This window comes from Montipora foliosa, chromosome 13 (genome assembly GCF_036669935.1).
Source record: "Montipora foliosa isolate CH-2021 chromosome 13, ASM3666993v2, whole genome shotgun sequence".
In the NCBI taxonomy this organism is placed as follows: Eukaryota; Metazoa; Cnidaria; class Anthozoa; order Scleractinia; family Acroporidae; genus Montipora; species Montipora foliosa.
Window position 1 is genome coordinate 5,854,418 of NC_090881.1, and position 12,500 is coordinate 5,866,917.

The window sequence follows — 12,500 nt, forward strand, 5'->3', positions numbered from 1 at the left end:
TTAGAAATAATCTTATAATCCACATTCAAAAGAGAGATGGGCCGCCAGTTTTTTAAGTGCTTAATATCACCACGTTTCTTAAAAATAAGCCGGGTGACGCTACCTTTCATCGAGCCGCAAAGCTCGCCATCGGAGAAACACTGGTTAGAAACACGGAGTAAAAGGGGACCCAAAGTCTCCCAAAAATGAAGATAAAATTCAAATGATAGTCCGTCAGATCCCGGTGACTTCCCGGTATTAAGACTCTTAACAGAGTTCGTTAATTCGTCAAGCGACAAGGATCCCTCGCACGAAGCGCGTTGAGGAGGAGAAAGGGACTTTTCAACAGATTCTAAACAACGCTGTTTAAAAAACGCGTCAATAGGCTCATCAGTGAAAAGATCTGAATAGAAGCGCACATGCGCACGTTCAATTTCTTCACGCGTGAACACCTCTACATCATCAGAATTAAGAATAGAAGAAACAATATTACGCTCAAAGCGTTCACGTTCAAGCTTAAAGAAAAATCGCGTGGGCCTTTCTCCCTCCTCAAGCCACTGAACTCTAGAACGGATTTTAGAACCGTCTAACTTTTCCAAGGTAAGAGCCTTAAGCTTACTTTCGAGCTCGGAAATTTCAGGACTAACTGAAGGATTACCAGAAGTAAGCTGACGTTTTAGCTTAATAATCCGGTTAACTAAAAGAACACGTTCGTGCGAGAGATCCCTGCTCTTTTCCCTGGCAAAGAAAATGATCTCAGAGCGGATAGAGTTTTTAAAAAAGTCTCACCAAACTTTAACCGAAGGAAAGTGTTGCAAGCAATTGGCTAAATGATTGATACAATTCGAAATATAGTCGCAAAACACATCATCATTCAAAAGTGAATTATTAAACTTCCAAATGCCAGGACCACGGAGTTTATTCCCAGTGGGCTGGAAGGAAAGACAAACAAAATCATGGTCGGAAAAAACACAAGGGTTGATTTCACAAGAAACAACAGAAGGCATGAAGTTCTTAGAAACAAAAAAATTATCTAAACGCGAACCAATTGAAAAATCCGAATTAAACCATGTGCACTGGCACACTCTCGGATGTAGCTTGCGCCAGACATCAATTAAAGAAAAGGCTGAACGCAAATCAGTAAGGCACTTAGCAGGCACAAAGTTGCCGCCAAATTTATCAAGGTTGTGATCGTAACAATTATAATCACCAGCAATTATTACGACATCAGAAGATAAAAAGTATTCATGCAAACTTCTGAAAAACACTTTCTTTTCGGCCAAGTTGGTGGGAGCATAAATGTTAATTAAATTAATCCTTAGGTCGTCAAGTTTTAACAAAAGACTAACAACCCTCCCCGACGTGTCTCTTTTCCAGCAACTGACGTTGCCGGAAAAAGATTCAGAAAGGCAAGTAAGGACACCACCTTGTTTGCCTACAGCAGGGGACCAAAAACAAGGTCCACGCCAGGCACAAGAGAAAACGCGGAAAACCTCAGGATCAGTAATCTTCGTTTCCTGAAAACAGAAAACGTCATAAGAGGTACGAAGACTATATATGAGATAATCTTGGAAAAGCTTACTGAAACCACGAGAATTTAAGGAAAGAATTTTGGAAGTCATGAAGGGTGAGGGTTCTTAGTCTTTTTACTAGAACTGACCGGCATAGGTGACGTTGATTTACGCGCAGGTGGACCATCTGTGAAGTCTAGCCTGGCAGGCTTGCGTTTCGGTGCAACTCGAAGAGGTTGAGGACGGATAGGAATCTGTGATGAACGCAGCGGAACTGTAGGGCCAGGATCCTCAGGAATCTCCATCGCAGCAATAGCTTGATCAGAAGCAGTAGAACGTTGCGAATCAGCTGCAGCGACAAGCTGTAGATCAGACAAAGTAGGAGAGCCAGAAATGATGCTCGACGGAAGAGAAGGCTCTTGGGACAAAGGAGGAGACAGGGACGACGATTCAACAGGCGAAAGGAGGGACTGAGACGATTGCGTAGTTTGTGATGACTGAGAGAACTGTGTAGACTGGGAAGACTGCGAGGGTTGTGTGGAGGGCTGCTTTGGGGTGTTCTGGGACAGTGATGAAGGTTGACCAGAAGATGGCGACAGTGATGATTGCGATGAGAGGGGAACACAGGAAGGTGTAGGAGGTAGTACATCAGGAGAAGACTGCGTAGGAGGCTGTGAAGGAGGAATATCAGGTAAAGACTGCTTTAAAGGAATTGAAGAAGGCGGGCCATCGGAAGAAGGCTCATCAGGAGGAGGCTGCGGGGGAGACTGTGACGGTCGAGACTCTGGAAGGGGAGCAGGAGCAGCATCATTATCACCAGTGTCAACTTTTTCAGGGCGCCGCCACCAAGATAATTTACAATCAATGGCGTAGTGGCCGTCCTCTTTGCAAATACTACACTTGATTTCTTCTTTACAGTCGCTGAAGGTGTGACCCAGTTGGTCACAGTTAAAGCATATCACGTTAGGGCACACCTTTGCGACATGATCAGGAAGATGGCACTTTCTGCAAGTAGGAACCTGTCCCTCGTGTTTGACTCTAAGAAGCTTCCTGCCGAAGCGTAGGAAGGACGGAATCGACTCAGATAGCTCCATTCTAGCAACGCGTGTTCCATTCTTGATGCCCTCGTAGCCCTGTAGATTACATCTGCGGAAGCCGAGGACAGATCCATAGCGGCTGAGACGATGGGCCAGTGCTTCATCAGAAAGCTCGAAGGGAGTATCATACACAACAACAAAGGTACACGTAGATGATGAATTACGATGACGACGGATAAAAGAAGATTTACGAAGGAAGAGATCACGGTACTCACTGGTGGAAAACGTCACGGAAACAAAGCCATTAGGATTTCGTTGGAGACATCTGACTGCAGCAGCACGGATACCACAGTTCTTTAGATCGGCAAACACTTGGGATAAAGAAGTGTCCTTGTCGGAAAGAGAAAAATGTGCCGTACATGGTCGCTCGGGCAAAATGTTCAGCGGATGGATAGAATCCTTCTCTGCGTCAGTAAGACGTTCAGCATTCCTCATTATATAATCAACACTGGATTGACTAGACACACTGGAGTGTCGACGACGCCCAACCATTTGGGCATAAGACGGGATATCAGCAATTTCCATGTTCTCTTCAGTTTCGGAAAGGTCCGCCCAGCTATGCTGGGGATCAACAACATTACCTGCCATACTACTGCAAAGGCCACAAAATGACCAATACAGCAATAGCACAAGCGAAAAAACAGACTGATAGGGCTTCGCCCTGGGTTAGCCCAACGATAAACTGATGAAAGGCCTGGGCCTCATCAGTGCAGTGCTGATGTCTAGGATGGAGGTTAAGCTATAAAGCCACCCCAGATGTCCCACGCATGTGGTACATCCAAGTCATGCCAGAGTGCTCAAACTAGCGAGCTAGTGAGCATGCGCAATTGCTAGCGGCAATGACTCATCCTAGTAGAGTGCTCAATTTGAACATGAAAGCAAAAGCTTTGTAATGCCAAAGAGCTATATCTAACTGCATATATATACAGTACTTTAAGTTCCAATACTAGCCCTCAGAGAGTGCTCAACAACAAAGGAGTTGGAGCTGGTTATATATATAGAAGAGTGGACTACTTTTTCATTGCAGATCGACAAGCTTGTTTCGTAGGAGCGTAGCGCTCCCACTCTACAGGATCTTATGATTCTATTTACATAAACGCGGTATTTATGCGTTCATTTTTTCATCACACTTGCTTACACATTGTAAAAAAAGTGTAATAGATTCAAAAAAACAAGCGCCTACTACTACAATCAGGAGCAGAAACACGCGAAGAAAGGCTATGCAACTGCAGGAAGAAAGAGGAGTGCCCACTCGACAACCAGTGCCTCGCAAAGGGCATTGTGTACCAGGCCTCTGTCACATCTAGCGAGGGGACTGAGCACTATGTAGGGCTCACGGACACGGACTTTAAGGCGAGGTTCGCAAACCACAAGCAATCTTTTAGGACAGAAAAGTACAGTAATCAAACTGAGCTAAGCAAATATGTATGGCGCTTAAAGAAAGCAAAAACAGAGTATAAGATCACTTCGAAAATTCTAGGCAGAGCGCGTGCGTATTGTAACACTACAAAAAGATGTAACTTATGGACACTTGAAAAATATTACATAATTTGCCACCCGAAGCTCGCCACACTTAACAAAAGGTCAGAGTTAGTTAGCAGCTGCCGGCATGCAAATAGGTTTTTACTAAAGAACGTGTAATTAAGAACCAAACAATGTGTAAGCAAGTGTGATGAAAAAATGAACGCATAAATACCGCGTTTATGTAAATAGAATCATAAGATCCTGAAGAGTGGGAGCGCTACGCTCCTACGAAACAAGCTTGTCGATCTGCAATGAAAAAGTAGTCCACTCTTCTATATATATATAGTTAAGAAGAAACTCAACACTGGACAACTTCTGGGGAAAACTGTAACTGCCCTGAGCAGGATTTGAACCCACGTCCCCCTGATCACTAGTCGGGTGTGATGACCACTACACTATCAGGACAACCATGCTGGCAACATGGCTGATTAATCACTTAATGTGTGGCATTTACGTGGGACTCCCTAAGGGCCAGTTTTTCTATGTGATAACGCTGGATCAACATGTGATTCACAAGCGGAAAAGGGTAATTAATGTAAATAGACAGTTAAGTAGATCCCTTGAGCCAACAACGTATCACCCCCAGGAGGATCGCAAATGGATTCACAGTCCAAGTTGAGGAGAAATTGAAAGAAAGTTACAGGAAACTCAACAGTTTCAAATATATGATATCCAAATATTTTTCACATTCACTCCAACGTGTTTCTATTGTTTTCGCCTCACTACCTCACTATCAAGCTGAATATTTGGTATATCGAAAATGGCCTATAAGCGTGCAAGAGCCTTGAGTCGAGAGGTTGTATCCAGCTGTCTATACGATAGGCACTTTATAAATGGAGCCAACGCTTGCTCTCTTCTTCCCTGGAATCCTGCTCGATTTCAATTTATGGAAATCCACAAGACAACGGAAAGCCTAAATACTAATCCGTCACTGTTTTGATGTATTGTCGTTTGTCTCACGTAATGTACTTCTTGGAGCAAGCATCGCCCCTACCACTTGGCTGCTCAGGTCTTTCGGGATTGTAAATGTAAATGCTGTGTTTATAGTGGAAGTGCACTTAGTTATCAAGTAGTTCACAGGCACCCCACATTTAAAAATATGAAAGAAACAATTCAAAATTAACAGAAACATGATTAAGAACCCCAGCTGGCAGGGGACAACCATTTGGCTATTTACAAAGCGTGGTAGAGTTGAATCCGGGACAACCAGAAATAAATCTAAACCAGAGGCTAGAACGGGATTTGAACCAAAGGAGGAACCGCATGCAAACCCAACACTTAACTACAGGCCCTCGCCATCTCCTTGTTAGGTGATTGCTACCTACAACTCGGTCGAAGGTCCAGAAAACTAGAAGACAAGTGCAAAACCTGCAGTCAGGTTATGGGCTCTACTTTGATGCTCATAGCTTTGTCTATTCTGGTCACAGAGTCGACGGCGCATTCAAAACGAAACATACCTACGATTACCAAACCCTGAATACTACCTCCATGTTGAGGTCAAAGAAGCTCTTCAAACATTTCACTCCAAAGCAAAGGCGATGGCCAGAGAAAGGGAAACAAGGGAAATTTGCACGTTTTTTGACATCGCAGGAACAAAGGATGTTAAGCCTTAAGAGTGTTTCCACGGCACTGATCTTGAAAGGAAGTATGGGTAGAAGTTTGCCATGTAGCCCGGGAGTCCTTCTTTTCTGTCACGAAGCAGTACCACTGACGATGAAAGACCTCGCCTATCAACATCCGCTTGTGTGGGTCCTGATATTTCCGCTAAGCTATTAGAAAACGAATTTACGTCAAAAGGCTTTGAGTTGAATCAGATTTTTGATCTTGCCGACTGTGTTGCCGGTTTGAAATTTTTCACCCAATCTCACTCCCAACAAGATAATCGCCGACAATTTGCGTGGGAAAAGACTTAAACGAAATTTTGAGGCAAGCTGAAGGTAATGCCCAACTCTACTCTCTATGTCCACGATCAATTTTAATGCGACTGCTACAGCAACAACAATGAAAACAAACCACCTTCAAGTTGATCAGCATTTTTTTTTCTTTTCAGATATTTACAAAGCATTCAAAACAACTACAGCATCGTTTAAACTGACTTTGCATACCTTTCGATTTATAACAAGAATATATCTTTTAACCAACTGAAGAGATTTGTACTCATTTAAACTCATAAATTCCTATTGTGCATCCCTTGGAAAAAAATGGACATCTTTGTCTAGTTTCCTCTAACTAAAATGACCTAATATTATATAAAAACCGTAATCGTTTCTTAGCTTGCTTTTTGTCTGAAATTACATTTCGGAGGGTCTTTGTTGACTTTATAAAAGGAAAAACTAAAAATCAGGAAAAATTGAAAGGAGATTTCAACAATTTGTTAGCTTGCTTTTTGTCTGAAATTACATTTGGGAGGGTCTTTGTTGACTTCATAAAAGGAAAAACTAAAAATCAGGAAAAATTGAAAGGAGATTTCAACAATTTCTAGCACTTTTTTTTCTTTTTATCTGCCCACACCTTATATGAGACCTATCGGTGGCCTTCATTCTTCCGTTAGAATGCATCTTTCGTGATAATCTTCGGATGCTACTATTCTGTGAATCGATGTTGTGAACGCTCTGTCCATCTGTCTGTCTAAATGATTGTCTATAGGTAAAGCTCCATTGAAAATAGATAAAACTGTTTGAAACTGAGTCACGATCCATTTACAGACGTTTGAATGGCTGAATTGTACTGAATGGCAACAGCTTTGACTCATTCTTTAAAAAGATCTGCGAAATCGTCTTTTATTTATTGAGATCTCCATCCAATTTCTTCCAACTTCTTTTTGAAACGAATCACTGCTGGGTCCTGGTATAGCTGATTTCTTAAGATCGCGGTCACTTCATGGTGTAGATATCAGCAGCGCTCTTTCCACAGCAGCAGTCACTGAAGAGTTCTAAATTCGTTTCTACGACAAAAAGCAAAATTCTAAATGAAAACACTCAAACCTCACGCCTTATTTACTTCAATCGAGAAGTAGCACTAATCACTCTCACAACAATTTTACACATGCTTCGCATTTAAAATAGGGCTGTTGTTACCTAAAAAAAATGCTGAGCATTTATTAAGGAAGTATAGAGAGGTAACAAGAATATATTCTGAAGTTGAAGAAACGACGACGGCGACGGCGACGGAAACAACAACGCCACAAAACAATGATATCATTGGTTAACAAAGGCAAAATAATCATCAATGAGCAAGCATTTTTAGCTTATCTTGTTGCGGTATTCTATATAGAGATGGCGTAAGATCACCAAATGTGAGGTTTGCACGACAACGTGTGCATGCAACAGATATTTTTTCATTCTCTAATCTCACTCTGAAACCGCTCATATTAAGTTGTTTTTAGGATACGTCGTTGACACTGTACGAGGTAAACGAGGTGGAAAACTCGAGACAGAGGTGACGTTTCCATCGACATCGGCGCCGTAGATCTTAAAGTCCCTATTTCGCAGTTAACACAGCGTTCATTTTGCGCTTCATGATCACTGTGGCAGGAACTTAACGGAATTGCATTTGTGCAGTTCATGCTGGTATCCAAGAATTCCACTGGAATCAAATATACCACAGACACAAGGGGTTGTCACTCTTTGTAGCTTTACTTCGCACACACTAAAACAGGTGTGGTGAGACATCACCTCGGGGTATTTTCGCTAAACGGAAAAGACTAAGGCTATTAACCATTTCGACAGTGGGAGGCGAAGGCAAACCCTTTTACTCGATAATTAAGACCATAATTACTTTGGCCAAAAGCCACAAACAGTTTTCGTTTTGACTCCGATTTTCCGAGAACATGGCGCGAAAATTTTAAACCAATCACAAGGCAACTCAACTACTCTTAAAGGCCCACGTTCACCCTACAGGCATTGCGCGCCAAAGGAACAATTTTCATATATGAAAATCCCGTAAAAGCTGAAATTCATCCTATCAGATCGCTACGATAAGCAATGGGAATTTCCATAACAAAAACAAACGGTCTAAAAGTCTGTCGGTTGAAGGCGAGCCTTAAAGAAGATAACTTCATTAGCTTCAGTGACTAGAAACAAGCCAAGCAAACCGTTTTACCTTCCCAGGCTTTCCCTTCTTTTTCCTGGACTTTTTCTTAAGTCCTGATCCAAGCTTGTTAATGGTGGCAAAAGTTATTGAGTTCATGCGATGCGTTACGTTGATCTTCATGTTATCCAGTCCAGCTGAGAATTTGCAGCGCATGGTTTGATTATGAGTCAGAAAAACAAACAAAACTTGCATAAAACCAAAACATACATACATAGCACAGTGTGAGTAAAATTCCCCATTGTTCGAGTCATTTATGAAATATAGGTGTAAAGGAAAAGCCTTCATGAGGATTTTACAACAGATTGACAAAAATGGTTCAGTATGGATCGCTCTACTATATTCAATGCAGAAAAAAAAGGGTGAGTGAAAGGTTTGTGGCATCAAAGCTTACCGTTCATTCGTAATTTGCTTTGAATTTACGATTATCGTTAAATTAGGACATTGTGTCCAAAGACTTGTGGAAGCGGAAAAAAATAAGGAAAATAAAAGTTATATCCGTGGACTGGATTTGAACCTGGGGCTTCTGCTCTTTACGAACCGCATCTTCCTGCCTCACCACTGAGGATCAAGACACCGCATTCTTTAAGAAATAAAGAGTTAGGCCTTGATTTTAAAATGTTTAGCTTTGTAATGAAGTTTGGTAACCGAGCTCATGCAGTGTTCAATATTGTTTGTTTAAAATGTTGTGGTGGTGGTCAAGTGGTTTGGTGACGGGTTAATCAACAAACATTTCCAGGTTTGGGTCCTCTGTGCATTTTCCAAAATTCATAGCACACTTTCAGAATAATAGTAAATTCAGAGCAAATTAGGAATCAACGATAATCGTTAAATGGGTTGAGCCATCATCCGCTTCGCTCCAGTTTTCGGCTTTTCCTCTCGGCTATTTTGCACGCCCTCTTGACTATCCAGAAAGCGATTGCCAGGAGTCCAAGGAACAATCGTTAATTAATGTAATCGCTAGGCAGTCAAAAATCCTACAACAGTATAGATTGTTTCCTTCACATTATGCCCGTATACCCCATCCCTCCCATTACTGTGCTGGGCTTTTTAGTTTAGGCCTCTTAAGCCTCAACGAATCATACTCAGGTTTATAAATGTGCTCTGAAATCTCACGGCCGTTTATAAATAGGGGGAGCCGCCACCCAGGAAGAACTAAAATATGATTGCTGGGGACGGGGGGAGGGGAACCTTTTTTTTTTTAATTTTAAGGGCCGGGTAAGTAAAAATTGATTTGTTCAGTAAGTTGTTGTACCTTCTTTCCGATCCATCAGTGCCTCAAGAATCTCTCTTCCTCCAAGGTCACCGATCAAATTATCATCCAAGTCTAGTTCCTGTAAAGCTTGTGAATGTGTGATTAATCTAAAAATATCAAACAGGAAGTTTATTGGAAATTGTCGCTGTAATTCTCTAACAGGTGTGATGACCACTGTCTTTCATTGGGCTTCAAGGACACTTTGATACTTGCCATTAGTTGCAAAATATCACTTTCTGTAGTTTTCCACAGAAAGTAGCACAGGACATAACCAGTGGGAGGTCGTAGGTTCGTATGCCCGCCTAAGCAACACTCAGAGTCAATACTGAAGAGAACGTGCTGCCTTTGTATTGACATCTGCAAATGGTTTGACCTTCAAGTCCTCTAGGATAAGGATCATAAACCGTTGGTCCCGTCTCACAACACTTGAAGTTATCAACCCGGGACGTTTAAGAACCCACAAACTGTTCGCGAAGAGTAGGGGCTAGAATTTCCGATGTTGTGGTCATATCTCAGCCACACCACTCTTCTATTTTTTGCCGATTTTTTTGGGGGATCTGCTGTTAAGATAAAGTGCATTTTTAGTTGTATCAGGGTAACAAAGGTCATTGAACAGGAATAATGTACAGTTCCAGTGTAAGAAAAATCTCGTCGTCAAAGAAAACGAGAAATTGTAAACAAACAAACGTGAACGGCCCTTGGCCAGGGGCCTCAGGGGGTATTTGAGATGTCGGGCACAGTATTTCACAGTGGGTTAATAACACTTGCATATTTAGTCAATCGACATAAAAAGAATAACTTCTTGATTACAATACTCTTAGAAGACGGACTACAAAAGGCGTGGTACCTTAGGCGCATGTGGACGCATACACAGCTCTGTGATAATTTGTGCAATAAAAATGCCCCTAGTATGGCAACGGATCCGTAATATGTTATGAGGTGTTATCTGCCGTTCCTTTTTTAACACCCCCGTCCCTTGTTCCGCCTCTTTGTTGCTGTTTGTTAACCGCCATCTTGGACAATCAGTTGGGTTTGAATGAATTCAAACAAAAGCTCAGCGTGAAGCGTAGTGAAAACCGCTTGAAGAGTTGTATCAAGATGCTGTCACTATCTCCTTGAAGTAGAACTACACTTATTTTTCAACTTACTTTCTGAGCATCTTCATGCACATGACAGGACCAAGAGAAGATCCCAGTCCATGCGCATCAATGCCGTTGTTCATTAAATGGAGCTTTTGTATCCAGGGACCAACTGGCGGAGGCGGCGGTGGCTCCTTCTTTTTGGCACTTTTTTTCTTTTTTCCTTTCTTTCCTTTCTTTCCAGTGGACGATAAAAGAGACCTGGCACTATTGAGAAAAGGGCTGATTACGTGATTGTGTCATGTAACGTGTATGCTACAGCAATAGGGATCTTACATGCATTTCTTTTGAACTGATAAAATACCATGTCGTCGGACAACTTCTCCCAGTCTGTAAATATAGGAACTATTCAGACAGGAGTCCCATGTATTACTGTTTTGGCCAACTTGATTGACCGTGGTTGGGTGGATGTTTGGTCCAAGATAATAAACTTAAAATTCATTAGTAAAAGGCATTTTTGCACGCTCCCTTGAAGAGTGCATGTTCTATGCATTCCAAGTCCATTGACGTTAATGGAAAAGACAATGACAATTCTGTTCACAGAGATAACAAAGACGGCATTCAGCCCTCTGAGGCCCAACCGGTCAGTTTTGAACGTGAGTAATGACGGACCGCGGAATATAAAACTTACGCTCAAAGTAAACGGCCTTTGGACAAAAATCATAGCTCAAAATTTTGCCAGTCAGTTGTTAAGCAAACACACTTTCAAAATATGAAGAAAAAAATGGAAGTGATTTTTTTTTCCCTTTAAAGGCTTCTAACTCAGACCACATTTCAAGCGATCATTTACTCTCACAAATGACGGATTCCTGACCCCTGTACACCTGAGCCCTTCCCCTGAGTGTACGTATCCCATTTACCTTATTGGTTTGCTCTTGACAGAAACTGAAGATGTTGTTCTGGACACTGACGCCATAGCTGATGGCACACCTGGCACGGTTAATGCATTTGCTTCATTTAAATCTTTCTCCTTTTTCTCAGCTCGTTCAATGGCTTCCATTTCTGCTGTGTCTGCAAACAGTTTGATCAGTTCTATTGTGCCCTCGCACTCTAAAAAGTTCCCATCAAGATATAGATCCCTGAAGGATTTAACATACGAAAACGTCAGAAAACAAAAGCACACAACACTTCATTGAGCTAACAGTCCTATCTGACTTAACCTTGCAAAGACCCTGGTAAATAGGTACCGGTATGTACCTCTTTGGAAACAAATTTGAGGGCCACATATTTCCACTTCAACAGATGAACTGTGTTTTAAGATTGATGTGAAAAACAGAAGCAGATGTTTTCCAATAAGTATAATTATCTCAGTATGTACACTGTAATTAGCAATCACAGAGAGGCACAAAATGAAATATTAAAAGCTGTACAATGTTTATGCTGCAGCCCATGCTGACATCAACACCAAAAACTATTAATTCCACTTGATTTATTCACGGGTGTGATCTCCACAGGACTGGAACTATAAGGGCTGTGTTTGTAAAATACTCTTAACTGTGTGTAGTTACCTCAAAAAGCATAGTATTATTCATGGCATTTTGTACTTTTTTGTATAAGATGAAGTATCAAATGCGAAAATAGCCCAACTTTAGGCCTTTGCAAACAAGACCAATTTGCATCATCCAATAGCCTGTGTAGCAGGTAGTTTGGTGAATTTTAGACCCTTCTTTCCACCACGGTTGACTTTCGATTGATAGTTTGAATGTAATGACTGTGCAAAAATTTCCGACTCCCTACCTCCTCCTCTCCCCCTTATGTTGCTCTTGTAAATTATCATCACTCGATATTAAAGTCAACCCCGGTGGAAAGAAGCTTCCAAAATCCACCAAACCGCCTGCTATGCAGGCTGAACCATTGTCCTGGATCTGCTGATTACCTAGATTGAAAATGATGCAGACTATTATCT

The 12,500-nt window shown here is 41.7% G+C and overlaps 1 protein-coding gene across 1 annotated transcript in view; it reads right to left on the bottom strand.

Moving 5' to 3' along the window:
• Positions 1-6,073: 6,073 nt before the first annotated feature.
• LOC137984054 (ribonuclease inhibitor-like) overlaps positions 6,074-12,500 on the bottom strand; it is a 40,672-nt gene continuing 34,245 nt past the window's right edge. The window contains exons 7-11 of the mRNA XM_068831263.1: positions 11,455-11,673; positions 10,604-10,801; positions 9,456-9,562; positions 8,213-8,337; positions 6,074-7,055 (exon numbers count right to left, since the gene is read on the bottom strand). Of these exons, the coding sequence (XP_068687364.1) occupies positions 7,044-7,055; positions 8,213-8,337; positions 9,456-9,562; positions 10,604-10,801; positions 11,455-11,673 (661 nt within the window). The 3' untranslated portion in view covers positions 6,074-7,043. The remainder of the gene's footprint in view (positions 7,056-8,212; positions 8,338-9,455; positions 9,563-10,603; positions 10,802-11,454; positions 11,674-12,500) is intronic.